At 41.5% G+C, this 25763-nt stretch overlaps 2 protein-coding genes across 6 annotated transcripts in view; one reads left to right on the top strand and one right to left on the bottom strand.

The window, feature by feature from the left end:
- The first annotated feature begins 1963 nt into the window (after positions 1 to 1963).
- ZRSR2 (zinc finger CCCH-type, RNA binding motif and serine/arginine rich 2) lies at positions 1964 to 18163 on the top strand. Its single transcript, XM_015273389.4, has 11 exons — positions 1964 to 2036; positions 3804 to 3883; positions 4012 to 4108; positions 4376 to 4484; positions 4812 to 4898; positions 7124 to 7162; positions 8764 to 8879; positions 13900 to 14113; positions 16370 to 16425; positions 16609 to 16718; positions 17391 to 18163. Exons 1-11 carry the CDS (start codon positions 1990 to 1992, stop codon positions 17870 to 17872), a joined length of 1437 nt encoding a protein of 478 aa, XP_015128875.1. The 5' UTR covers positions 1964 to 1989; the 3' UTR covers positions 17873 to 18163.
- A 4570-nt stretch (positions 18164 to 22733) lies between these two features.
- Positions 22734 to 25763, bottom strand: part of AP1S2 (adaptor related protein complex 1 sigma 2 subunit) — a 33975-nt gene continuing 30945 nt past the window's right edge. For 3 of the 5 annotated variants that reach the window (XR_006939146.1, NM_001006261.2, XM_025149742.3), the window contains one exon: positions 22734 to 24700. Coding sequence is in view for 3 of the 5 variants with exons in the window: in NM_001006261.2 (NP_001006261.2) it covers positions 24653 to 24700 (48 nt within the window). In the remaining 2 variants the exon portion in view is untranslated. Of the gene's footprint in view, positions 24701 to 25549; positions 25559 to 25763 lie in introns of all 5 variants that reach the window. The other 2 variants (XR_001461883.4, XM_015273167.4) reach the window with 1 other exon arrangement.

Below are 25763 nucleotides of genomic sequence, written 5' to 3'. Positions count from 1 at the left end.
GGGACTACAAGAAGGAAGGGGACAGACTCTTCAGCAGCATCTGTTGTGAAAGAACAAGGGGAACTGATTCCAAACTAAAAGAGGGGAGATTTAGATTGGACATAAATAAGTTTTTTTACAGTAAGGATGATGAGGCACTGGCACAGGTTGCCTGGAGAGGTGGTGAAAGCCCCAGCCCTGGAGACACTCAAGGTCAGGCTGGATGGGTCTCTGAGCACTCTGATGGAGCTGTAGGTGTGCCTGTTCATTGCAGGGGAGTTAGACTAGATGGTGTTTTAGTGTCCCTTCTAATTCAAAAGATTCTGTGGGTCTGTGAGTCTATAAAACCATAAGGTGTAGGCATATTTTTCTTTGGGAAACACACAAGAGTGAGTTCTGTGAACATTCTTTTCCACAAAAATAAACTGTATGTGAAGAGGTGTCTGTTCTGCAACTCCAGTATAAAGGCTAACAATTACTGGCCAGAAATCTACATTGTTTTGGATACATAAATGGATCTAGCCAACCTGGAATGGTAGTATTTGTTTCTTTCTGACAAAAACACTTTCATTGCCCTAGGTCAATAAAGTTGCATGGAATTCTGCACCTGTTTTTGAACAGCAAGCAATTACATCTATAGATTCAGGAACAAACAAAATAGAGAAAAAATGAAATTATTTTATTCCTGTATCAGAAGGATGACAGCTTTTTCCAGAATCATTATAAAGGTCTGTTATAGATGATGTTTTTTTGTCTTCCCTTATAAAGAGATTCTCCTTTTCACTATTCCAACACAAAACCTTAAGACAGCTATTTCCCCAAGTATACTGGGAAAATGTCATAATGATACGTATGATACTAATGAAAGAAATGACTGAACTTCTCAATATTGAGTTAGAGGAAGTTAAAAGAAAAGTTGTTATTGTACTACTCTACTAAAAGGATGATGAGGAGTTGTAGTTGTAAATCCTAAACAAAATATGATTTCTTGAAATACTTGTTTTTTTCAGAACGTTCATGGATGTGTATGGTTCATCAGTTCTAAAATGCACAATACTGCCATCTTCTGTATCTAAAGCTGCAAATTACGTCTTTTTTTACATGTAGATTCTGCACAAGTAAACAGTAAAAGTAATAGCGTTGTCAACTCCATTTTAAAAGGCAGTCTACAACCTGAAACATGGTGAAGTACCCACTAAAGGCCATCGTTTGAATATTCCTTGATCAATGGGCAAACAGACAATAGTCACAACTGCTTCAAGCTTCAGAATAAATAAGATACTCATTATGCTGTTACTGAAGAGCACAATTAGCCTGCAGTGGTAGGCTTCACCATCAGCAGCTTGGATTGTCTATGCAATATACTACCTCTAGGATATATGACAAAAGCTCCTTTTTTATTTTATTTAAAAAACTCCTCTTGACTCGACAGTCGTTGTGGAATAGTCAGGATACCCTGTGATTTCATAATTCTATGGTAGGTGTTTGTACTCAAGATGGACAGAGTAGCTCAGGACTAATAGCAAGAAGGTATCAGTGGTGCCAGTTACACTCATCGGTATACTTGTCTGGTGTGGCCCAGCCTCACGGCACCTCTGACTTCACTCAGCTCTTCAGGAGATCAGACTACTATCAGCCAAGAGACACAGTGAAAGCTCACCTGGTGGCAGGCATTGCACAACTGTATTTCACACCTATGTCATAGTGCAACCAGTATAAGGCACACGTGGTAATCCATAATCCAGGCAGTTATTGCAGCTGTTATCAGCACAAGCCGCTGTACGGACAGGCAGCCCAGCGGGCTCAATCAATCTCCTTTCTTTTTGTAACCCGAAATGTAAAGCACTGCTTTCCAAAGCGCTCTGCTGTACGGGTACAACGAACTCCATCCCCGCCCTCAACTGTCGCTAATGGGCACCCGGCACGCACCAACCACAGCCGCTCGGGTACCGGAAGGGATTTTGCGCCCTTCCGCCGCGGAGTCACGTGACATCCCGTCGGTAACGCAAGATGGCGGCGCCCATGTTGCTGCCCGAGTCCCCTCTGGGGAAGCTGAGGTGAGGACGGGGTTGAGGCCCGCGCCGGGCCTCCTCATCGCATCCAGGAGGAAGGGGAAGAGCCCGGGGATGCCTATGGAGGGTCGAGGCCCAGTTCCAGAGGAGGCCGCCCGGCTGCGCGGTAGGCCGGGTCGAGGCCGCCTCGCGGCCGGGCCTGGGAGTGGCGCAGCTACGTGCCGCCATGGCCGCCCCGCCGCCGCTGCCGCGCGCTGGGGGTGAACCGGCGGCGCTGCCCGTGAGGGGGGCGGGGGAGGGGGCGCCGCCGGGCTGGGGTGGGGCCGGAACCGGGAGTGTGGGATGGCAGGTGATGCCTGGGCCGCTGTCCGTGTCCCGCTCGTCCGTTCGACGAGGAAGGGAGGCACCAGGCGGGGGACTCGGGCCGGCTAGTGCCTGAGCTGGGTGTGTGTTGGGGCGGCCTCGTCTGGCAGTGCTGCTTAGCCTGAGTGGTTTCTCTTGGCGCACTCAGCGATGTGCTTGCAAACTTGGGTGCAGCTGTGCATTAGCAGCGTTGGGAGCTTCTCTTTCCTGTAATTGTTGGACATCAGCAGCTGCTGAGAAAGCCTGAGACCTGGGCGGGAGGGGTGCACTTGTGTTAGTCTTAGGTATCTGTTTAAGAGCGGGACTTTACTCCCTGGTTGTGGGCATTACAGGAGATACTGGGCTTGTGTGGGCCAAGGCAGTAGGCCGAGCGTGCAGTGAGGCATCTGTCAGACACTCAGATTCCTGGGTAACCACCACAGTGTTATGAATGGCATGCAGTGTTGTGCAGGTGGTGAAGTTGCAAATAACCATGAGCAGAAGGGTGAGTTTTTGGTTCTGAGTTACGTTTCTGGATGTTTTTTCAAAATTACATGCTCTGAAATGGCATGCTTTTGGTCTGCTGTCACTGTTTGGCATGGCAGTGGGAGGAGTAGAAGATCATCCTTCCCGTTGCCAACTGACTAGAAAGAATGGAGCTAGAAAGAAAAAAGAACAGAGAAGGAGTGGTATGAAAAGATTTTTAGATATGTGAAGAGATATTGAGCATAATGAAAACAATGTGCTGCTTCCTAGCAGCCACGCAGAGCTGCCAGGCAAACTGACACGCTAGGCATGAGTGTGGCCAAGATCCTTTAGTGGAAAAGAGGGCCTGGGAGTTATATGGCCAGGCTGGATGGGGCTTTGGGCAACCTGTTTTAGAGGGAGGCGTCCCTTCCTATTGCAGGGGGGTTGGAACTGGGTGATCTTAAAGGTCCCTTCCAACCCAAACCATTCTATGATTCTGTGATCTCTAGCAACCGCTGTGTGTGCTCGTGGGGTATCTGTGCATTAAAACTGCTGTTTGTAGAGAATATGTATGTAGAAGTGCAAAGATGCGGAATTTCATACCATGTAAAGAGAGCAAAAAAAACATTTGCTTGAAGGCATGCCAGAACTGCAGAGTAGGATATGCCTATTTTTTCTTCTGCCAGATCTGATCTGGTGGCCAAGGTTCAGTGTCTAGGGGAGCTTTCACGGAGCTGATGACGATGAGTGCTGCAGAGCTCAACAAGGAGAAGATCCTCTGTGTTGGGTCCAAGCGTTGTCATTGTTGCTGGCAACATGCAGCTCTAAAAGCATAGTTGCAGATTTTATTGCCATGGCAGATATCCCTGTAGAGTTATGTTTCATATAAAAATGTTTATTTTGCAATTGTGGAGTTTTATGCTGACGATGTAATTGAGTGCATATATGACACTAAAACTTCTCTGTTAGGCTGTGGTAACATAAGTAATTTCTCGTCTTCAGCCACCAGAAATACAGAGCCATTCTGAAGAAAGAAAAGCGGAAAAAAAAGCGGCAGGCGCTTGCCAAACTGAGAGACTCAGGTAAGTGCGAAGAGTTTTGTATTTCCAGTAGAACTAGTAATGATTTTTTTTAATAAAGGATGTAAATTTGCATACATTTGGTGACTGTAACATCCACTTGGATGCATTTTTTCCTCGTCTTTTCTCAGAAGCTACAGAAAAAGATGAATCGGTGTCTGAGGAGGAAGAGGAGGAGCTTGACGAAGAGGAAGATGAGGAAGAGGAAAAGAAACTTGAGGCAGAAAGGTGAAAACAGCATGTGTCAAATCCATGTTGATGCTTTGAAAAGTATTAATATATTTCGTGCATAAAATAGAATCTTCAGTCTATATTCCATGTTTCACAGGACTTCTCTAGAGTGTGAATGATTGCCATAGAATTTTTTATTTTAAAGAATATTAGATAAAGTGTAGATAATGCTGAACTAACAAATTTCAGTTATGTGCACAATGACTGCATCTACTATGGGTAATCATTAAAATTTGCCTGAGAGGTATGTGGTTTCATTGGTAGACAAAAACTACACGAGCAGTGGTTGCTGAGAGAAGAAAAGGCTCAAGAAGAGTTCAAGCTTAAGAAAGAAAAAGAAGAGGCTGCAAGAAAACGTCAAGAGGAAGAAGAGGTGATATATAAACTTAGTGTTATATCTGGTAATAAGGAAAACTTAGTAATAACTTTGTTTAATATCTTTTGTTGTAGTGTACCAAGTTTTGTTGGTGTTGATATGTCTAAAAATGTAAGCTCTTTTCTTTATTTCATTCTAGAAGAGCAAAATTAAAAAGACACCAAAATACTCATGTAATGGGTTTTTATTAAGAGATATGGTGTCTTATGGCTGAATGATAATGGTTAAAGAGTTAACATACAGCATGATAGTTTTGAATTTGATTCTACTGATTATAAAGTATTTGTTTCCTTGAGTAACTTTATTTTTTTTTTTATCATAAAGAGAAAGATCAAAGAAGAATGGGAAGAGCAGCAAAGAAAAGAGAGAGAAGTGGCACAGCAGAAACAACAGGAGAAGAGAGAAAGAGAGGTGATTCCTGGCAGTGGGAGGATAAACATACTACATATCCTCTTGCGTTATCTGATGTACCAGTCTATGCATGTTGAAAAGGGATTTTATTCTAACTACAAGTGCATGAATCTGTTAATTACTTTTTGTTTGTGTTCTAAGTTGCTGAAGTTATACTTCACTGTTGAAGAAGATCTAGTAACTCCATTTACCTAGAAGGACAACTGGTTCTGATGCATCTTTATGTACCTTTTTACACCAGTTAAATACAGTGGCACACCGTGAATGCAGTTTCCGGTATTTGTGCTTTTTACATTTTTCAGTAAAGATAGTCTTTATTTAATGTCCCAGTTGAACATAGCGGTGAAGAAAATTCCCAGTGAGGATACAGAGTTATGTTTCTGCTGTTCCTTAACAGAGTTCTTAATCCAAAGATACATTACAGCTCTTCTTTACGTGACTCATCCAACAGGACGTATCTTTTTTTTTCAGAGTACCTTAAATGGACAAAAAAGTTATGCTGGACATGCTAGTAATTTATAACATTTCTTTTTAGTATACATTCTTTTTAAGTTTTAGAAGTTGAATAACCTGGATGTAAGATGCCCTGAACAGAAATAAAAAATGAGGACTGGCCTACTGCCAGTAAAGGGTGATTTCAGCTGCGACGTATCAGCTTCTCCACGTTAGGAAAAGATTGAAGTTCAGCACTACTGCTGGGAGGTGTCTTGATGCTGTGTCTTGTAACTACAAGTGGGGAATAGACATGAGCAAATGGTATTGTCTCCTGCATTTAATAGTTGATTGCTTCACTGGTTACATAACATAGCTACGGTGAAGGAAAAAGAACAGCAGTAGTATTTCCCGTCTGTCTTCTTGTGTTACGTGTCCTTTTCTTTTCCTTGCAGAGTAGGGAGAGAAAATGATGGTCTCATCCTTTATTGAAGGTTGAGATATAGTTCCCCTACAACTGTGTCATGGTAACAGCAGGGTTTTGTGCCTTCCCTTTTCTTGTGGCTAAGTTTGCTCAGTCCTCAGTGGCCTAAGTTGGTTTCCTGAACTAGTTGGAAACTGTATTTTTCTTTTTCTTTTTTCTTTTTTTTTTAATAATTTGTTTTCTTTCTGGATTACTATTTTACTGGTCTACTGAGATATGTTGGCTCAGAGAGGGTGCTGACAATCACCCGGATGGAAACTGTGAGTGTTCAGCAGGGAGTGAAACCACGCATTTTGGCAGTGGAAAGTTAGTGCATTGATTTGGCCTCTCTTCAGACAGGAGTTTATTCAAATTTTGACTTACTGACCGATAGAAAAGATGGCTTTTTTTTTTTTATTTTTATTTTTTATTATTTATTTATTTATTTTCTTTTTGCTCCTTAGGATGGGAAAATAGTTTCTGGGTTTGTTTGTTTTCTTCATGTTGAATTACATTTTTTCCTAACTTTCTGCTCCTCCTTTTTAATTTAGTATCTTATGCCTAATGAGCCTGCTTTGGCAGGGGGGGTTGGACTTAGATGATCTCTCGAGGTCCCTTCCAGCCCCTACAATTCTGTGGTTCTGTGATGTTCCAAATTAGAACAACACCAGTGTTTTTTTTTTTTGTATTGGTTATATCTCAATGTCTTTATATTCTCTAAACTTCATAGAACAGTTTGTGATAACTAAGTCCTAGTTTGTCTTGGAATATGACCGTTGCTTTGCTTAGCCCAGTTAGAAGAAAAGGAAAGAATATTCTCATTGTTTCACTCCATTTAAAAGACTAGATACAGCAAAGCTTAATGGGTTTCTGAATGTAATGCTTAACAGTTACAGAGTTGGATTTAAAAGGGTCTTACTAAACAACACGCTTTTCTGTGCTGCATAGACTATTCTCAGTCAAAAAGCTAAGCACAACTAAATGACTATGAATTCAATTGTAACTACATTGAGTCTGAGATGAAAAGATGAGTTTAAGTGTTCAGTAGTTCAACTATAGTTTCGATAAAGAAAATGAAAATTTTGAAGCTGTCAGCATTTTGCTTAGAAAATCATCTACATGAAAGTTTAGTCTGATGTGTCGTTCAACAGCTTTGTAGTGTGTGAAACCCTACAAAACAAAAATGAAACTTAGGGTTTTCAAGCAAGCCCCATCAAATGTTCACTGTGCATAATCATGGGGTATTGCAAATCAGGTTCTTAACTAAAGAAACCAGATGTTTTGCGTGTCCATGGGGTTTTCACTAGTCCTGTGTTTGCACCATTTATAGGCGGCTGTGCAGAAGATGCTGGATCAAGCTGAAAGCCAGGTATGCTCCATCTTTTTTGAAAAAGAACTGAAAAAATAATTTAATTGCTATCCAGTGTTTGCCTCGTGGCATGTTGTCCATCTGCTGTCAAGAACCTAATGGCTGTAATAAATTTAATATGTAGTGGTTTGCCTGTGCTGTAAACAATTATTTACTGGATGGAATATAATTAAGTGTATTTCTGACTGCTTGATGGCAGTGCACTTGTGCATGCTCGCTCTTGTTCAGGGGATGTGAGTCAAGAATGAATCTGGAAATACTGATGTGTGCTCTATTTTTAAAAAACAGCAACAACAGAAACTAGTAACAGTGTACTTACGAATTAAATTTCTAAACAGAGCTGTCAGTCCTTCCGAGCTGTGAGACTAACTTGGTTTTTGAGCAGATGGTTGACTCTAAATAAGCCAGTCAGCAGCATAGGAAAGCACAGATCCTGAAGAGAAAAAAACAGTCTGGGGAGAAGCTGACTGCTGGGGTGCCTGGAATAGCATGCATCTCACGCTGGCAGCGTGTAGTAAGGGAAATTAAGTCTTCATGTGAACCTTAGAGAGTATGAATTTGGTCTTTCATATTTCCTTAGGAGATGACTTTTTATGCCTGTATATATGAATATACAATTCACTATTTTGAGTAGTCATGTTCTGCTTAAAATTCTGTGTAACTCTGAAATTTAAGTTTTAACCTAGTGTTACCCATTGAGTGTTGATTGCCACTAACTGCTTTGGAGTAGTATTCAGTTCTGAATTGCATTTAAATGGTTCTTTAGGTAGGCAATCTGACTCTATTTTGGAATATGAGTAGAAAAATGCTCTGAGCTATTATCTGCCCAGCACTTCCGATGTGTTAACAGCCATCTCTGCAAGGGAACAGACAGAAATGTTGTATGTTAGAGTCTTTGCATGGTATCAGTCAGTTCAGAGTTCTGCTGCTTCCATGCTGTTGAAGTGATGGTGCTGTTTTGTTGAGAAGAAATTACAGCTGAGAGTCATGAGTAGAACTGGTGGCAGGGTCAAATCCTGCTTGTAAATGGACAGTTTTCAGTTGATCTAAAATGACAATTTTTGGCTAGTTGGCTTCACAGATCTTTTGGCTAAGAAAATGAAAATTCATTTCTTAAAATGTGCTTTATTGATAGTCAACTCGTGCCTGTAAATTGATTATCCCAATCTGAATTTTAGAAATCTTAATTTGATCGCCTGAGATGAGCAGTATGGAGGCTTTTAGTTCCAGTACTGTGAATTTAATTGTTTTTAATTCTGGCCTATGACAGGTTACTTTTATATTAGCATTTCCTAACTGCATAAAAAGTGACAGTGATAAAATTACTGAGCTTTGAGCTGTTGCAGAGATAGGCAAGTAAGTAGTCCTATATTTTTATCTGCCAGATGTAAAAAGTGCTGCTCAACTGGTGTGAAGTAGCAAACTGGCTTAGCTGACTGGAAAGAGCCTGTCAAAATATTCATTATTCTTGTGGATTACAAATGAAATTGTTGACCGAGGAGCAAATTATTACTACAGTTCTTTGAGTTATAAAATCCTATGAAACTTTGTTTAGCAGAAGAAAACATTTCATAATTTTGTTTCAATGCCTTTTTCCACAGCTGGAGAATGGTGTGACCTGGCATAACCCAGAGCCTCCAGAGAACATAGGAACAGAGAAGGATAGAGCAAATTGCCCATTCTATATCAAAACAGGTTCCTGCCGATTTGGAGACAGGTAATCAATTGAATATTACCAGCACATACATTTTTTTGAGAGGCAAAAGGCAGGCAGCTTCATTAGCTTGTGCACAAACTGAAAAAATCTTGATCTTGCTTTATAAAGGATGCTTTTTCTGCGAGGCAGTTGTCTCCAGGGTGAACACGTTCCATGCCAAAGCAAGGGATTGCCTTAGCGGTTGAGGGAGAGCCCCTGTCAGGGAGCAGCTGCTGGGGGCCATTAACCTTCCTCTCTCAGCAGCGCTCTGATGTGGTGGGGTGGGGAGCAGTGGGGTCACCCCTGTGGATACAAAAGGGGTGATCACCTTAAAAAGTACAACCAAGGACTCAAGTCATGACTAGTGCCACCAAAAAAAAGTGAAGGAGATTCTTTGTTGAGAGGTGCTGAGGCATCCATCTGCCACCTGGATCACCTCTCTAGAGAGGTTTGCTGTTTGCTTGGTGCCATATCTGGGACATCAAGAAGAAGATAACAGATAGAATGAAGTCAGATGACTGCTATCCCCTGCTGATCTTTCAAGCTGGGTTGCGTGAGACTGTGATCAGGAAATTAAAAAATATCAAAGACGACTTTATGTCCCTTGGAAGGATGTTGAAGGGATCAGGAGTGCAGGTAGTGTTCTTCTCGGTCCTGCCAGCTGGAGATTGGGATCTGGGAGAAGGTGGAGAATGGAGCAGTTGAATGACTGGCTGCATGGGTGGTGTCACTCCAAAGGCTATGGGTTCCGTGACCTTGGATGCACCTTTGACAAACCACAAATACTGACATGGGATGGGACATAGCTGACCAGGAGGGGCAAGAATATACCTGGTAACAATCTGGCTGGGCTCATCACCAGGGCTTTAAACTAGATCTGCTATGGGAGTGGGGTGTACTGCTGAGTGACAGAGAGCCAGGGAACACTTTAGGAAGCAGCAGGGGGAAACCTCAAATTTGTCCTAGATGTTTGTGGGAGGGCTCCTCTATGAAGGTAATGTGTCTGAAAGCTCAGCTGAAGTGCCTCTATACCAGTGCATGCAGCATGGGAAATAAGCTTCAGGAGTTGGAAAACATGGTGCAATTTGAAAACTATCATCTTATTGCTATCACCAAAACATGGTGGGATTGTTCACATAACTGGAGAACCATGATTGAGGACTGTGAGCTTTTTGGATGGGATAGGTAAGGTAGGAGGGGTGGGGGAGTTGCCGTGTATATTTAAAAAGTGGATAGACTGCAAGGAACTCCCATTGAGTAACAGTCGGGAACAGGTTAAGAGCCTGTGGGTTAAGATTAGAGATAGGACTAATAAAGGACAGTTGGAGGTTGGGGTCTACTATAGGCCACGTGATCAAGAGGAGCCTGCTGAGGAGGCCTTCTTGCTTCAGCTGAAAGGAGTGTCACACTCACAGACTCTCATCCTGATAGGGAATTTCAATCATCCGGATACCTGCTGGGAAAACAACATGGTGAGCTGCAAGTGATCTGGGAGACTCCTGCAGTCCATCAGCGATAACTTTCCGGTTCAGTTATTGGACTGACTGACCAGAGGTGAAGTGTTGCTGGACCTTGTGCTCGCTAATGTGGAGATTGTTAAAGATGTTAAGATTGGAGGCAGCCTGGGCTGCGTTGACCATACCCTGGTTGAGTTTGTGATCTCGAAGAACATGGATCTGGCAAAGAGTGGAGAAAGGAGCCTGAACTTAAGGAGGGTGAATTTCAGCCTGTTTAAGAAATTTTAGGGTGAGATCCCCTAGAAAACTTCCCAGGGACAAAGGAGTGGAGCAAAGCTGGCTACTTTTTAAGGATGCCTTTCTGAGAGTGCAAGAGCTCTCTGTTCCCCAGTACAAGAAACCAGGCATAGGAAGCAAGAAACCACCATGGCTCAACAAGGACATAGTGGTCAAACTGAGCAGAAAGAAGGGCAAGTACAGACAGTAGAAACAAGGTTGTGTCACCTGGGAAGAATACAGGGATGCTATCCAGACATGCAGAGATGGGATTAGGAAAGCCAAGGCACAGGTGGAACTGAATATGGCAAGCAATATTTAGAGCAAGAAGGGATTTTATAGGTACATTGATCAGAAGAGACAGGCCACAGAGAGTATTCCTCTGATAAATGAGAAAGGAGGACTGGCTATAGCAGATATGGAGAGGGATGAGGTACTCAGTGAGTTGTTTGTTTCAGTTTTCACTGGCAATGAGGATTCTCATATTTCTTGCATCCCTGAACCTCACATCTCTGAATTTCTTGGTGGGAACTGTGGGAGCAAACTGCCCTCCCCCTCACCCCCATCTCACCTCATGAGACTGAATGTGTACAATTGTATGGAACTGGATGACATGCATCCCACAGTCTTAAGGGTGCTGGCTGATGTGGTTGCTGATCCACTCTCCATCATATTTGAAAAGTCATGGCTGTCAGTCAAAGTCCCTGGTTACTGGAAAAAGGGAAATATCACTCTCATTTATGAGGAGGAAAGGGGAACTATGGGCTGTTGATCTTCACCTCTGTGCCTAGGAAGATCATGGAACAGATCCCTGGAAGATATGTTAAGGCACATGAGGGATGAGCATGTGATTCAAGACAGACAGCACAGTTTCACCAAGGGAAGGTTGTGCCTGACAAATCTGGTGGCCTTCCATGATGAGTAATGACATTGGTGGACAAAGGGAAGGCAACTGATGTCATCTGCTTGGACTTGTGCAAGACCTTTGACATGGTCTTCCACCACATCCTTATCTCTAAAATGGAGAGATGGATTCCAAAGTTGGACTATTTGGTGGATAAGGAATTGGTTGGAAAGTCTCAGACAGTGTTGTGGTCAATGGTTCTATGTCCAGGTGGAGGTTGGTGACGAGTGGTGTTCCTCAGGCATCTGTCTTGGGACTGGTGCTCTTTAACATTTTTATCAGCGACATATATGATGGGATCAACTGCACCCTCAGCAAGATAGCTGATGACACCAACCTGGGCAGTACAGTTGATAGAGCAGGAGGAAGAGATGCCATCCAGAAGGACATTGATACACTTGAAAGGTGAGTCCATGTCAACCAAATGAGGTTCAACAAAGTGAAGTGCAAGGTTTTGCACCTGGGTCAGGGTAATCCCAGGTATGTATGCAGGCTGGGAGAAGAACTTGAGAGTAGCCCTGCGAAGAAGGACAGCAATCTGGTAGATGCAACATTTAATACGAGTCAGTAGTGTGCGCTTCCAGTCCAGAAGGCCAACGGTATCCTGGGCTGTATCAGAAAGAGGGGTGGCCAGCAGGGAGAGGAAGGTGATTGTTCCCCTCTGCTCCGACCTTGTGAGTCCCCTTCTGGAGTACTGCATCCAGGTGTGGGACACCCATCACATAAAGGATGTGGAGCTTTTGGAGAGGGTCCAGAGGAGGGCCACGAAGATGACCTGAGGGCTGGAGCACCTCTCCTATGAAGACAGACTGAAGAAGCTGGACTTAGACTGGAGAAAAGAAGGCCGTGGGGAGACCTCATTATGGCGTTGTAGTATTTAAGGACAGATTGTAAACAGGAAGGAAGTAAAGTTTTTACACAGGTAGATAGTGATAGGACAAGGAGGAATGGTTTTAAACTGAAGGAGTGAAGATTTACGTTAGATCTCGGGGAGGTTTTGCAATGAGACAGTGGCAAGGTGCTGGAATATGTTGCCCAGAGAGGTTGGGGATGCCTCATCCCTAGAGGTGTTCAAAGCCAGGAGTTTGGTTGGGGCCTTGGGCAGCCTGGTCTAGTACTTGATCTAGCAGTTGGGAACCGTGACAGTGGCAAGGGGGTTGGAATTAGATGATCATTGAGGTCTCTTCCAACGCAGGCCATTCTATGATTTTACGACAAATTACTTCTATTTATTTGGATGGGTTTCCATTATTCATGGTGGAACTAGACAGAACTGTTGCCTGGCTGGAATTGAAGCACTAACTGTTATAGCACATTATTGATGATACTTTAACCAACAGAATCAGAATGTGACTTCTACCTTAGCTCTGGCAGATGCACAAATATAGCTGGGCAGAATACATTTGATTTCTGCTTTTAGTGCAGGCCTGGCGTGTCAGGTATTGTTTTTCATCTTAATTAGTTTACATATGCTGCATCTTTGAAAAATAAAATAAATAGATGTAGCTTTCAGAATTCTCTTCTTTGTTTACTGTTAAATCTGTGATACTTTCATTCTTGGTTCCTGTATATTACTGTGGGTACTTCATATTGGAAACACGGTAAAAGGCAAGAACAGAGAAGGATAACAAGATGATCAGAAATGAAGAACAGCTTTGGTAGGAGGAGTGGCTAACTAGCCTAGACACTTCACTTTCAAAGAGGTTATGGAATAAAGCTCTAGTAAATGGACATTTTGGTTGAACATGAGCCAGCAGGACTGCAATTGCTGGTTTCAAGACCTGGTATCTCCCCCTAGTTTGTCTGTTGCTTTGCCTCTGCTAGATATGAGAGTAGACTAGTCTTGGCAGTTGTTCTGATCACATCATGAAAAGGAGAAGTGTGTTGGGGAGCATCTGACCCACTTAGTCTGTGAAGTGTTTGAAGCAGCAATCATAAAGCACACTGAAGTAAACATGGAGGCCACCATCCATGATCTTAGTGAATCTAAACATCTGTGGGGGAGAACTGCATTTCAGCATGTGAGGGAGGTAGCCTGAAGATGATGCACAGTGAGGGAGATCCATACGGCTGCTAAGAAGATGCAGATTTAAGATAGGCCTTGTTTATAATAAGTTTTGTAAGTGGAAAAAGTCCGTCTCATTCAACTACAAGTCTAGACATGCTTTTGTTTCATCGCCCCTCTCACCATTTCACAGTCTCCTCTTCCTGTGTGTTGAGAACACCACCAGTAAAAGTCCTTCCTCCTAAAGATCTGTTTTAATAATTGAAATATGTTGATCTTCTGCTGGTGAATTTTTTTTGTAGTAACATTTTCAAAATGGCGAGTGTTCAAAGTTTCAACAAGTGCACCTTCTTCCAAAAGTGCAAATATTTTTTTTCTTCCTTCTCTACAATTATCCAGGTGTTCCCGCAAGCATAACTATCCAACGTCCAGTAAGACACTGCTTGTCCGAGGGATGTTCATTACTTTTGGCATGGAGCAGTGTCGAAGGGATGACTACGACACCGATGCAAGTCTCGAGTACAGTGACGAGGAGACCTACCAGCAGTTCCTGGAGTTCTACGAGGACGTGCTCCCTGAGTTTCAGAATGTGGGGAAGGTTGTTCAATTCAAGGTATGCATATGAGTGTAACAGCTTGTAAATTCTGAACGTATACCGTGTCAGTTGTGTTTTACTAGCCTTTAGAGAATTCTGTGCAGTATGGTCTATGTAAATCCCATGTACTTCAGAGAATCCATAGTGTCTACTCCAACTGTGCATCTCTCATGACACCTGTAAACTTCTCAGTGCTTCTGCAGAGCATTCTGGGTGAATCTTCTCTCCCATTCTCTTGAGTTATAAAAGCTTGTGCTTTTATACTGCCAGGTATTCATACAGAATAAGAGTCCATGTAACTCACAATCCCTTCTCTACTTAGCCTGTGATAAGCCCAGAGGGCCCATGGATTAAGACTGTTACACGATGTAAAGATGTATGGGCTGCTATTGCCACTTATTGTCACTGTGCCACTTAGAACTGTGCCAAAGGTGTGATGATAATGTATTTGGAGTATATACCTAAGCAGTGTCATTGTAGAACTGATGTGATAAAATAAACTCAATTAACAGAAAAGGTAGTATACACTTCAGCAGCAGGAATTACTTTGAACTGACCATCTTGTAAAGATGCTATTTAAATGGTGTTGAGGTTTGCCATCCACCCTTAGTTTCTGCATCTGGTTTCCTGATACGTATTTTTTTCCCAATAAAGATTATGATTTCTAGTGAGGAAAAATGAGGGACCTGTAAATACAGACCTTGAGATGAGTGATGCCTTGTTGTACTAAAACGTACAGCTCAGATGGTGGAATCTCCTTGTAACAGAACTTACCAAAGCATCCCTTTCTGCTTGCCATTGTCAAGTGATTTTCTGTAGTGACCAGGAGGAATGAAGTGCCTTTTCTCTTTTTGTTCCCCTGTATTGACAACTGCCTCAGGACAGAGATTTACTAGCATCTCAAGCAAGAGGAAAGTTAAGTAAAATCAGTGAATTCTCAGTGACCTTTGTAAGAAAGGAACCTTCACCTATTTGGATGAGAATCCCCCACACACACCCCTATACTTTGACTCAAGGGATATTGGCAAGCAGTGCTCCCTTCTAGAAGATAGGATGCAGATTCCCAATGGAGAGTGCATTGAAATAGTCTTACCATCAAACTCATATCCTTAAGCTAATATCTTGGTTGTGTTACATGCACCTATCTGCTAAGTTGCAGGTACTTGGGTCCCTGTGGCTAATAATGAGGTAAGAGCGTCTACTCTAGAGTTTCTTAGTTTCTGAAGCAATTGTGCAACACTAATTTGATTTTTCAGAGGTGTTCTTGTTTTAGTAGAGATGCTTAGGATCTCTACTGTGATTGAGTCTCTGCTACTCTTTAGACTCGTGTTACGCACATCCCTCTTTCAACTGACTTACATTTCCAACATGGCCTAGGGTTTTATTCTTACTGTTCCTTCTGGGAAGCTAGTCCAGAATCTGGCAGGTCTTGACAAGACACGCTTCTTCTCTTTTCCCACCCAAACATGCCTATCGTGATGACATTCTTTCTTGTTCTTGCACTGACATTGTTATTTATCTTGAATAGGATGACTGTTTATGCTGTAATATTAAGTTATATAACTGCCCACTGTTGTCTATGAAGCCCTTGCCTAATCCATTATTCTTTGCGGGTCAGTCAGGTACAGTGATGGAAGAAGCTGCTTGTTTCACTTGGAGCAGATGCTGGAAGAGGCCTGGAGGCAAAAGAGGCTGGGCCTTGAGGCCTGGCAAACTGGGCTCTTGCCTGATTAGGGGCCACTTGTCTCAGAATTCTGAGAGACCAGTAACAGGCTTTGGGGAAGTTAAATTGTATATTTTTGAATGCTAAATTATTATGAAAAAATGTGTTTCAGAAATCTGAAAGCAAGTGGTTTCAACTTCTATAACTCATCTCACAGAGAGGTTGTGAGGGTAGATTGTTCTAAAGATTCTTTTACATAATGAACTCCACGTTTCCTCAGAGGGATACTATCAGAGCAGTATTTAGCTGTTGCGGAGTAGGGTTGACCCAGACTTCAGTGCAAGACAACCGAGTACAAGCTGCCTTGTAGACTGGAACAGAGGTCACAGTGTCAAATCAGAGCAAAATGCTGGCAACATAGAAAAATAAAGCAGAAGACCTTTTTGTTTTCTAATCCTTGTATTTGACTAAAACTGTGTTCAGAAGAAAATAATGTGCAAGTTCACGCTGATGTGCTGTCATAAATCAGAATGGCTGCCAATTCAACACATGTGAGTTGCTGTATAGCATGAGCTTTCCATTGCCCTAATGTAATGTTTCAATCTCCTTAGGTCAGCTGCAACTATGAGCCTCACCTACGAGGAAATGTGTATGTCCAGTATCAGACGTGAGTATTCAGTCTTACCAAGTTGCAGAACTAAACTGCAAAGTCCAGTAATGAAAACGATGTAATCTAAATGATTTATTCTCATACTGTAATGAGATCCTAAAACAGGGAAATAACATCTGAAACGATTGTACAGCGATAATACATGTTCAGTTATGTTGGGTATTTTTTTCCTTTTTAAAGGGAAAAGGACTGTCAGGCAGCTCTTGCTCTATTCAGTGGCCGATGGTACGCAGGCCGGCAGCTTCACTGTGAATTTTGTCCTGTGACAAGATGGAAGACTGCTATTTGTGGTGAGTTGCATAAACACTTGGGAAATAGAATGTGTGTTATTGAAAGTTTGTTTAGAAGTGAAAAAGAGGGACTTAAGTGGTTGCTTTGATTCACCCAGTGCTTCGGTTCACGTTCATTTCTATTTCAAAGACAAATACACTTATTTGCTTGTGTAGATTTAGGAAGGAAAGGGAATATCTCTGCCATATGATGTATGCATTCATATCATCCTAGAAGATTTGCCATGGACTGGGAAAGAAAATTTGTATCCCAGCTTTCAAAATAATAACAATTATAAGGTGGAAGTGCAGAAAATAGCAATTTATCTCTTTCAAAAGCAACAACAGTGTCTCAACCATCAGTTGACCAACTGTTGGTCCAACCAACCAACAGTTCTTAGCAGTTGTTATTGCACTTGACTTCTCTACATGTACATTCTTTGAAAGTTTAGGCTAATAGAAGTATTTATAAAATTGTTTTAAGCTAAAGCATAAATAGCCATCTGAAACATATGTTAAAAAGTTAATGCCAAGAAAAGTACATACAGAAGTAATCTTGGGTAAAATAGGTGTTCACATACATGCTGCTTTGAACAGAAAGACAAAATTCAGTTCAATAAGTTTCTTTCCAGTAAGTGCATAATGAAGTTTTAACAGGTCTGGTTCATAAAAAGCAACCCTCATCTGTTGCAGGCTTATTTGAAAGGCAGAAGTGTCCAAGAGGGAAACACTGCAACTTTCTTCATGTATTCAAAAATCCAAACAATGAGTTCTGGGAGGCCAATAGAGACATACGCGTTTCTCCGGAACGGACTAATCAGTTGTCTAAAAACTCTGAAAGGAGAAACAGATCGAGCCATCGTGATGACTATTATGGCCGGTCAAGGAGAAGGAGCAGCCCAAGCCCAGATCATTCTTACCGGAGAAATGGGGAATCTGAGAGAAAAAAGAATCGCCGCAAAAACAAGAGGAGGCGCCGGTCTGGCAGGTCGAGAAGTCGAGAAAGGAGGAGGTCACGCAGCAGAGGGAGAAAGAGGAGAGGACGCAGTCGCAGCAGAAGTTACAGTCGAACACGCAGTCGGAGCAGAAGTCGGAGTTCCTCTCGATCCAGGAGTAGGGGCAAAAAGAGGTCAAGCAGCAGAGGAAGAAACAGTGAAACTCCCAAAACAAAGTGAGAAATAAGTTTAGAAATTGCTAATTGATCCAATGTAGAGCTGACAAAGAAACCTTTCCGATAGGGCACCAGATACGTTTGAGTCGCAAATAAAGTGTTCTTGCACATTAAAACGATTCTTCCTAATAAAGGACCCTAGTTTACTGTGTGCTAAGCTTCAGAAAATTAAAAGTCCTATATGAGGTGTAAATGTCAAGTACTCTAGCTACTCTGTCCCTCTGAACTACTGCAACGTTTGGATGCATCCTGAGTACAAAATAGAAAGAAGTAAAGCTTTTTTGGTATATGCTTATGCCTGTGTTATGTGTGTGTTAAGTGTTTACTGTCCCTGTAAGGAGTTAGTACAGAACAGCTAGTGTGCTGTAAATTCGCACAACAGCATACTGCAAATTGAAGTCTGTGTAAAAGAGAGACGTTTATGTTTACCGAATGTTTATGGGAATTTTCTTTCTAGACAAGGTAATATAATCATCTTATGCTTAAAGAAAAGGGATCTAAAAAGACTTCACAGTTTGATTGTACAATAGTTGCCCGCTAGGAGCTTTGTGGTCATAAGTGTTGGATTTTTCTCTCCCATGACTGAGCTGCTGAGCTAATTGCCTGTAGGGATTGCAGTAGACTAAAACCACGTAGGAAGTACACAAAAAATAAACAATCAACTTATTCAGTACCTTAATCCCCAAGTAAGAGGGGAGACCATGCACTTGTAATCCTGGAGTGAAGACAGAAAATAGTTTGCATACCTCTTAGTTGCATTCCGTATGTAGTTGAAAACCTCCTGCCTAACCGATGGTGGAGTGGTAGGAAAGGTGTAAATCTGGTCACTAAACATGCAAATGTAGTTGTAAAGGCTAGAGATAACAGCAGAGATGTTGCAGAGTGGCTAAAGAAACTGAAAGGTTTATACCTGAAACAATACTTCAGGGGTTTTTTTTTTGTTTGTTTGTTTTTCCTGAGATGAGGACTTGATTTGAAGCCCATTTTAGGCTTGTATTACAAGCGGTTTAAGGCAAAATACTGCCTAGCTCCCCTACAGCCAATGCAGAGAGTAGGGTACATAAAAATGAAGTTATCAGAATGAAGCTTTCTTGAAATGACAGCTCTGTTAGCAAAGTACTTGCAATTAGCACAGTCCTTATAAGTATTATTTCTCTTCTAAACAAAAGATTTGTGCTGTTAAATGGACTATACTTCACCCGGCTTAACTTTAGGTATTTAACTTAAGCGCTTACGGCATCTGTGTGTATGCAGAGAGAGCGGTTTGTGGTACGTAAGGTGCAGGTGCCCAGATCTGTGTGCAGATACCTCCCTCTCTTCAGCCTCTCCAGAGAATCTGGCACTCCTGCCTTCAAGGCAGTAGCTCCAAGAAGCCTAAAGCAGACATGATATGCTCCCAAATAGGTATTTGTTATCGTTCAACAATACAGCGTAAAGTACCATCAAAAATCTGGGCATCTAAACTCACTATAGCATTCCTCATAGCATTTTTTTTTTTCCCCAGGACAGTTAAGAGTGGATGAACATTGCTTCTGGTTATTATATATATATATATTTTTGTTTCTTTTCTAAACGCATATTGCACCTAGCATGCTGATGATACTTCTTTCTTCTTTCATGTATAACTGTTGTCCACTATGGAGTAATACAACAAAAGTGCTATATATTGTTGTTCAGTTCAAACCCAACTTTCACTATATATTGTCATAACTGTAGACAGAACGGTAGCTTAGTTAATTTGATTAGATGTTTTAGTTATTAACAGATGTAGGAATTGTAATTGAATGGCATAACTTTTGAAGTAATGATAACTTCACCTGAAAGGCAGATTTCAATGGACAGCACTAAGTTTTAAATTATATTGGAGAAATTTGCAACAACTGGTTTCTCATAACGTATCTGTTCTGACCACACCGTACCCATTTTCCCCGGGGTTTCTATTTTTTCATGGACGCTCACTTGTCTTGTTGGGATACTTATGCGGAGTGTGGCGAACTCGTGCAACTGCACTGGCACGTCCTGCTTGCTGAGATGCATCGCTAACAGGCCAGTAGGATCCTCACGTCGCTGGTGCTGCCCTGCTTCCCACAACTGGCATTCTGCTGAACCAGCCTGCTGGTTGAGGCTCTTGGGTAGAAAAGCAGATTTATTCTATCTATCTGTGGTGTGTTGTATAGCCCACGCGGCAGGCTGTTGCTGAGGGTTATCTGAGGGAAACTATCAAGCTCGACCAGAAGAGAGGCAGGTGTGGGATGCTGATTTTGTGATAAGCCGGGTGAAATAAGTGAAGCAGACCTCTGTAGGATTAGAAACCACGCGCCGACTAAGACCCACGTGAGAATTCCACAGGTAATAAGGCTCCTTCTCCCCACACTTTTGTAATGGGATTTGGGAAGCTGAGCAGCTGTATTTTTTAAAAAAGAAGTTCTTATAATAATAATAATAATAAACTTGCTCAGAGATGCATGTAAAATTTAAATGTACTTTATTTCTGCTACTCTAATGGCCAAACCTTCAGCTTTTTTTCTTGAGATCTGGATCCAAGCTCCCTGGCTGTACCTGTGCGCTGTAGGACCGGTAGCTGTAACTATTCAGTTTCACACGCTGTCTGCTTATTGCACCGAAACAAGTGCTGTAGATGGGACGTTTTGCTTGCTTTTGTTAGCATGAAACCTGGAATTCAACCAGTTCTCAGACGTAAGAGTTTATATATTTCAGTGTTGTTTCCATACTTCATAATCTTAAGTAAGTAGTGTCATATGCATGGTTTTGTTTCCTTATTAGCTAAGTGAGCTATTTACTCTGAAGAGACAAGGCAACTGAAATTCCTAAATGTTAAGCTTCTTTCTCCAAAGGAGAAAAGCCCAGAACAACGCAGGATGGGTTTAGATGTGCAAGGAATAGCTTCTTCTCACTTTGTGCTATTCTGCGTAATCCACAGAGAAGGACTACATAAAGTGAATTAACGGTGGTCAAGCTTTATGTGTGCTTTTATTTTTTGAATGACTGCTTAAAGCAGCTGCTTTCAAACTTTATGATGAAGTTTGTAAGTATCACTAAAGTGCTTTGGATTGATTATGAAATTGTTATCTACACAAGAGATGCAAGGAGGGGGTCAGAGCAGTTGGGCTCTCCTGCCAGGGCCAGCCAGTTGAGGAGGTCAGGATAGGTAACAGGTGCTGCTCTGACCGTTCTCCTGTGGAAGGAATAAGGTACCTGAGCAGGAACTTGAATGCAGAAGTCCAACTACTTCATAGAAATCATCCAACTCCAGGTGCTTACCCAAAATGTTTCAGGACTGTAAGACAGCAGGTGTCGTGCAACAGAAGGGAATGCTGCTAAGAGGGAGCAGGAGTTACCGTAAGCACCAGCAGTATGAATGCTTTGTGGCACACAGGCACCTGGCAAGGCAGCATGCCTTCAGGTTTGTGCTGGTGACTGCTCTGAAGTCTTTTCCCTTCCCAGCATGGTTGCCATGCTTTCTGAGTAGCCATTACCACATGGGTGTCTGGAGGACTTGCCCACGCTCACATGCTGAACGCAAGGCATCCGTCTTCATGAAGAGGCAACAAGCACAGATGAAGGTCTTTCCCTTGCTGATGGAAACAGACAGTCGGAAATGTATTCCAAGTAACTTCTTCAGCATTACATCCTTCAGCAGGATGTCCTTCTCAGATTCAGCTGCGCATTACCACATCCGGTGTATTTATATACCTGTACCAGTAACAGCATCCTTGGGATGCGCAAAGTAATGGCTTTCAGAAGAAAAGCAAGAGCCTGCTCAGAGATGCTCTTACTTCCTGCCCTGAATCAGCACTTCTTATAAAATGTGAAAGTCTGTGCTAGTCAAAAAATTAAATGATATAGGAAAGTAAATTACACTTACAGAGTGCCACTGATTTTGCTTTCACTGTAAGCTTGCTGTAATTGAAATAACTCCCTATTATTCCATCCATCCTTTTATTCAGCTCTGATGCATCAGCTGAGTGCAGCATCTGTCACTGATACGTAAATAAATAAATAAAAGGTAACTTTGACAAATTACAGCTCAGAAAACTATGAGACTGATCGGAAGGCAAGCTGTACAAGCACAGCCCATGAACACGGTAAATTGGCAAAGGCAGCCGCAGCGTGACCATCACGGTGTTGACTCAAAAGGAACAGCAGACAGTTAGGAAAGTCTCTTCAACAAAGATTCCACAATTACACTGAAGACACTCAAGCCAACAATCCTTTACCTAAACAATGTAGGAGTTCTAACGGATGCCTTTCGCTCCTCTTTTTGTTTGCCTCCTGGTAAGACAGGTAATTCAAGAAACAAAATTTAACTTTCACATTAGATTGAAGAAATGCCCTAAGAAGACAGTAAGTTTTCCCCATGCTTTTGCTGGTAACATCAAGGAGTTCAGTTCTGTTAGAAAGCTAGAAAGCAGATTAGCCAAGAGAAATTTGGGGCTGAAATGAGGATTGTAAGACTGTGAACGTTGCATGGCCGTGTTCATAATTCCACTTGAGGAGCTGACCAGTGAGTTTGCATCACCTAGAACCCTCTCTCAATCAGTATGTGGTTTAACTTCAAACAAAATGGGACTACCGCATCACTTTACCATCCCTTCTAATAAATTCCATGTTTAACGTGATAAGCCTTCCAAAGAACTCGCTAATTTATTGCTTTCTGTAGAATTGAAATGGATGTAAATAACTAATCTTGGACACAGTATTCTCGCACATTTTTTAATAAAGTGCTCAAGAGCAAGTTAAGCACTGTAATAAAATTCCCCTCTTTTTTTAAACTAGCACTGAGTAGCCTTTTTTCTTCCCCCTCTGCAGAAAATCAGAACTAATTACATATAAGCACAAAGCAATGGTGTAAAAATGGACATTTATTACAACTAAACCAATGGGACAGTACGACAAAGGTCAAACAGTTTATTTGTCACAATCACAACAAAGCTTAACCCAGCCAAGCACATACAAGTGACAGTGTAAACTTCAAAAATGTTTAATACATAGGAAATCGCTTCAGGTTTTCACAACTTCAGTCTCACACCAAGGGTCCTTCTAACTCCACTTGAACCTCATCTATCCCTGCCCTTGTGCACCGGGAAAATGCTAACGACTGCTTTTGGGTGCCTTCAGTTAAACATGGTCTCGAGTAATCTGGTATATTTAAATCCCAGAAATGGCTTAAATGGACAAATTTGCATGCTGCGAGTTCTTAGGCTCCACTCTGGCACAGCCACTGATACTGCAGCCCCAGACCCAGCCCACCTCTGCCCTGGACAGCCCCTTTGCTGCCACCAGCACCTCTACTGGGATCTGGATCAGGGAACAAGTGTCAGTGCCAACCTTTTGCTGGTGGGTTACATTTAGTCTAGATCAGATTGAGCCACTGGTCTAGCTCTCCAGCTGGCTATGTAACTGCTTGTGCGAGCACCACATGACTGCTCCCAGCAACAATGCCAAAGCTAAGTTTTGTGAAAACACGCATGGTGCTACTTGAATTCTACAGTGAAGTTCCTGGGACAGGAAGAGAAAAAAGCTGAGCATTCTCAGGGACCATGCACGCACACAGTAGCACTCTGCTACTCCAAAGTGTGCCACTACCTTCTCAGAACTCAAAAACATACATCAAACAAATTTCTTCAAGTGATGCAGTTCTAGTGTACAACTTCTGAGAGTCTGCAAGAAATGTCAAACTATTATTCCATTTCACTCTACCCAATTTGCAATGAATGTAGTATACAAAATTCTCACTGCAAATTAGTTGGTTCTACTGCACAGTTTTTAAGGGATGTGTCACATGTGAAAGGTGTAAGTCAAGAAAAGTAGTCAAAATTAAGCTGACACTTTTTCTTAAAGGCTCTCATACACCCATTAAAGCGGAACTACAAAACACGAATAAATACAAATTAATTTGTAGAGTTCAAAAGAAAATCATAAAAACTCCCTTTTGTAAAGCTCCCAAGTTCAAAAGTATCCTATTTTCATTACGTACCTCTCTATACAGTCAAAAAGGCTACTTCCTTTTTTTGTGTCTATGTTCAGAGCAAGCCAGTACTGGTTTAAAAATAGTTTCCCTATTTTGATTTTTTTTTTTTAAACTACATGCATTCCCTTTTTAATATAGTAACTTGCACAGTTTTGATCAAGATAATTACATGTAAATACACTTTCACTGCTAGTAAATGATCAGTTTGCAGCTGTCTTGCAAAAAGCAATGCCACCTTAACAGTTTTAACCAGTTGGATATGCAGATCCTAAGAGGATTCTTTGGTATAATGGCAAATTCAGAAGTAAACAGTTATTTCCAATCGTAACGCATTAACTGAATAAAAGCAGAATTACCGCAGCTATTGACTAAAAATGCAGATGAACAAAAAGTCTTTGGTTGCATCAACACAATTTCTACAACATTTCATACTTGAAGGAGTCCATGTATTCTTTTCATTTAGATATGTCAATGATACATTTATTTCCTGAAGTCATTTGCTTATAAAAACAGTACACTTATTGAAATTAAATGCATTTTTTTTTCCTATAAATGCAGTGAGAAGAGACACTGAGTTCAATTTAAATCCAATTCCCTTTCATTTATGATTTTTGGCCTTTAATTTCTTGTTCCCTTTCCAAAGGAGTATTTCCCTTGTAGGCCTGAATGAAGCAGCTTAGCAAAACAGTAATACTGACAAACAGCATCTTACACCATTAGCTAAACATTACAATGAAGGCAGTGAACATTTACAGTATGAAACACTGAGATGTCATCAGCTGAAGTGAAGACTTATGTCAATCCAATTTCTTCAAGTACACTACGTGGGGTCTCTGCTTCCTAAGGAGGGAAAATTTGAGACAGTGGTGAATGGATCCTGCACATCTACTGACCAGTACCATACATGAGAGTTAGTATGAAAGATGCTTAATTAAAAAAGAGAAGTTGAAAGACATGGCAGTATAAAAGCACTGTGGTTTGCAAACATGGCATTAGCTGCACTTTTCAAAGTGCTGCTAATTAGATTGTCATGGTTCACAGGAATAGCTGGCAGATTTTATTGCCCTGAAGCATAATAAAAAGAAGCGATTCAGATGCACCAGCAGGGATCAAATCACAGCCCAGTAATAGAGATATGAACTGGGAGAAGGATGGGGAAGCATCTTGCAATGGAGTTTGTCAGTTATGTTTGTGGTAAATTGTTTCACGGGTTTCTGCTAGGGAAGAATGAATAAATGGATGAATGAAATGACCGATGCTACTTAGATACAGTATCCCTCAAGCTCTTTATAAAGAGCAAAGACTTTTTATGCTGGCCCCATGTTTCATTTACATAAAACCAAGTTAAGGTACCTCGGTACAGCCGGTGCCAATAAACTGACCCGGCCGGAGAAATTGGCAGGATTGAAATTGAATTCTTCCATACCAGGTAGAATACAAAATTTTAGGTTAATTCTAGCCTTAGAAAGCTTTGTTTATAGTCAGAGCAAGTTTCATACACAATTCCAAAGAGTTAGCATCAGTTTTGTATTAATTAATCATACAACATTGTGGGAAAAAAAAGTACTTTGATATCTTAGATGGCACATTTCAATAATTATTAACAATATGATAGTACATTAAAAAAGGGATACTGTGTCTTTAGGGAAACGTAAGTAGTTTTAATATCCAGAGTATGAATAAACTTACTTTAGCATCCTAAAACAAGACATGTCATGAAGCAGGAAGAAGGCAGATAGCAGTTAAAGCAGCAAACAAATTATATTTCAACTCTTTCCTAAATATTTTTAACAATAATTTGTCAGTAAAATACATAATTAAAAGCCATACATCTTGTAAACAACAGAACTTAAGTCTCTACCAATTTTAACTATGTAGCACAGTATGATCACATTCACAATCC

Source organism: Gallus gallus, chromosome 1 (assembly GCF_016699485.2).
Source record: "Gallus gallus isolate bGalGal1 chromosome 1, bGalGal1.mat.broiler.GRCg7b, whole genome shotgun sequence".
Lineage (NCBI taxonomy): Eukaryota > Metazoa > Chordata > Aves > Galliformes > Phasianidae > Gallus > Gallus gallus.
Note: the sequence above shows the minus strand (reverse complement) of the source record. Positions and strands in the feature narration are given on the sequence as shown.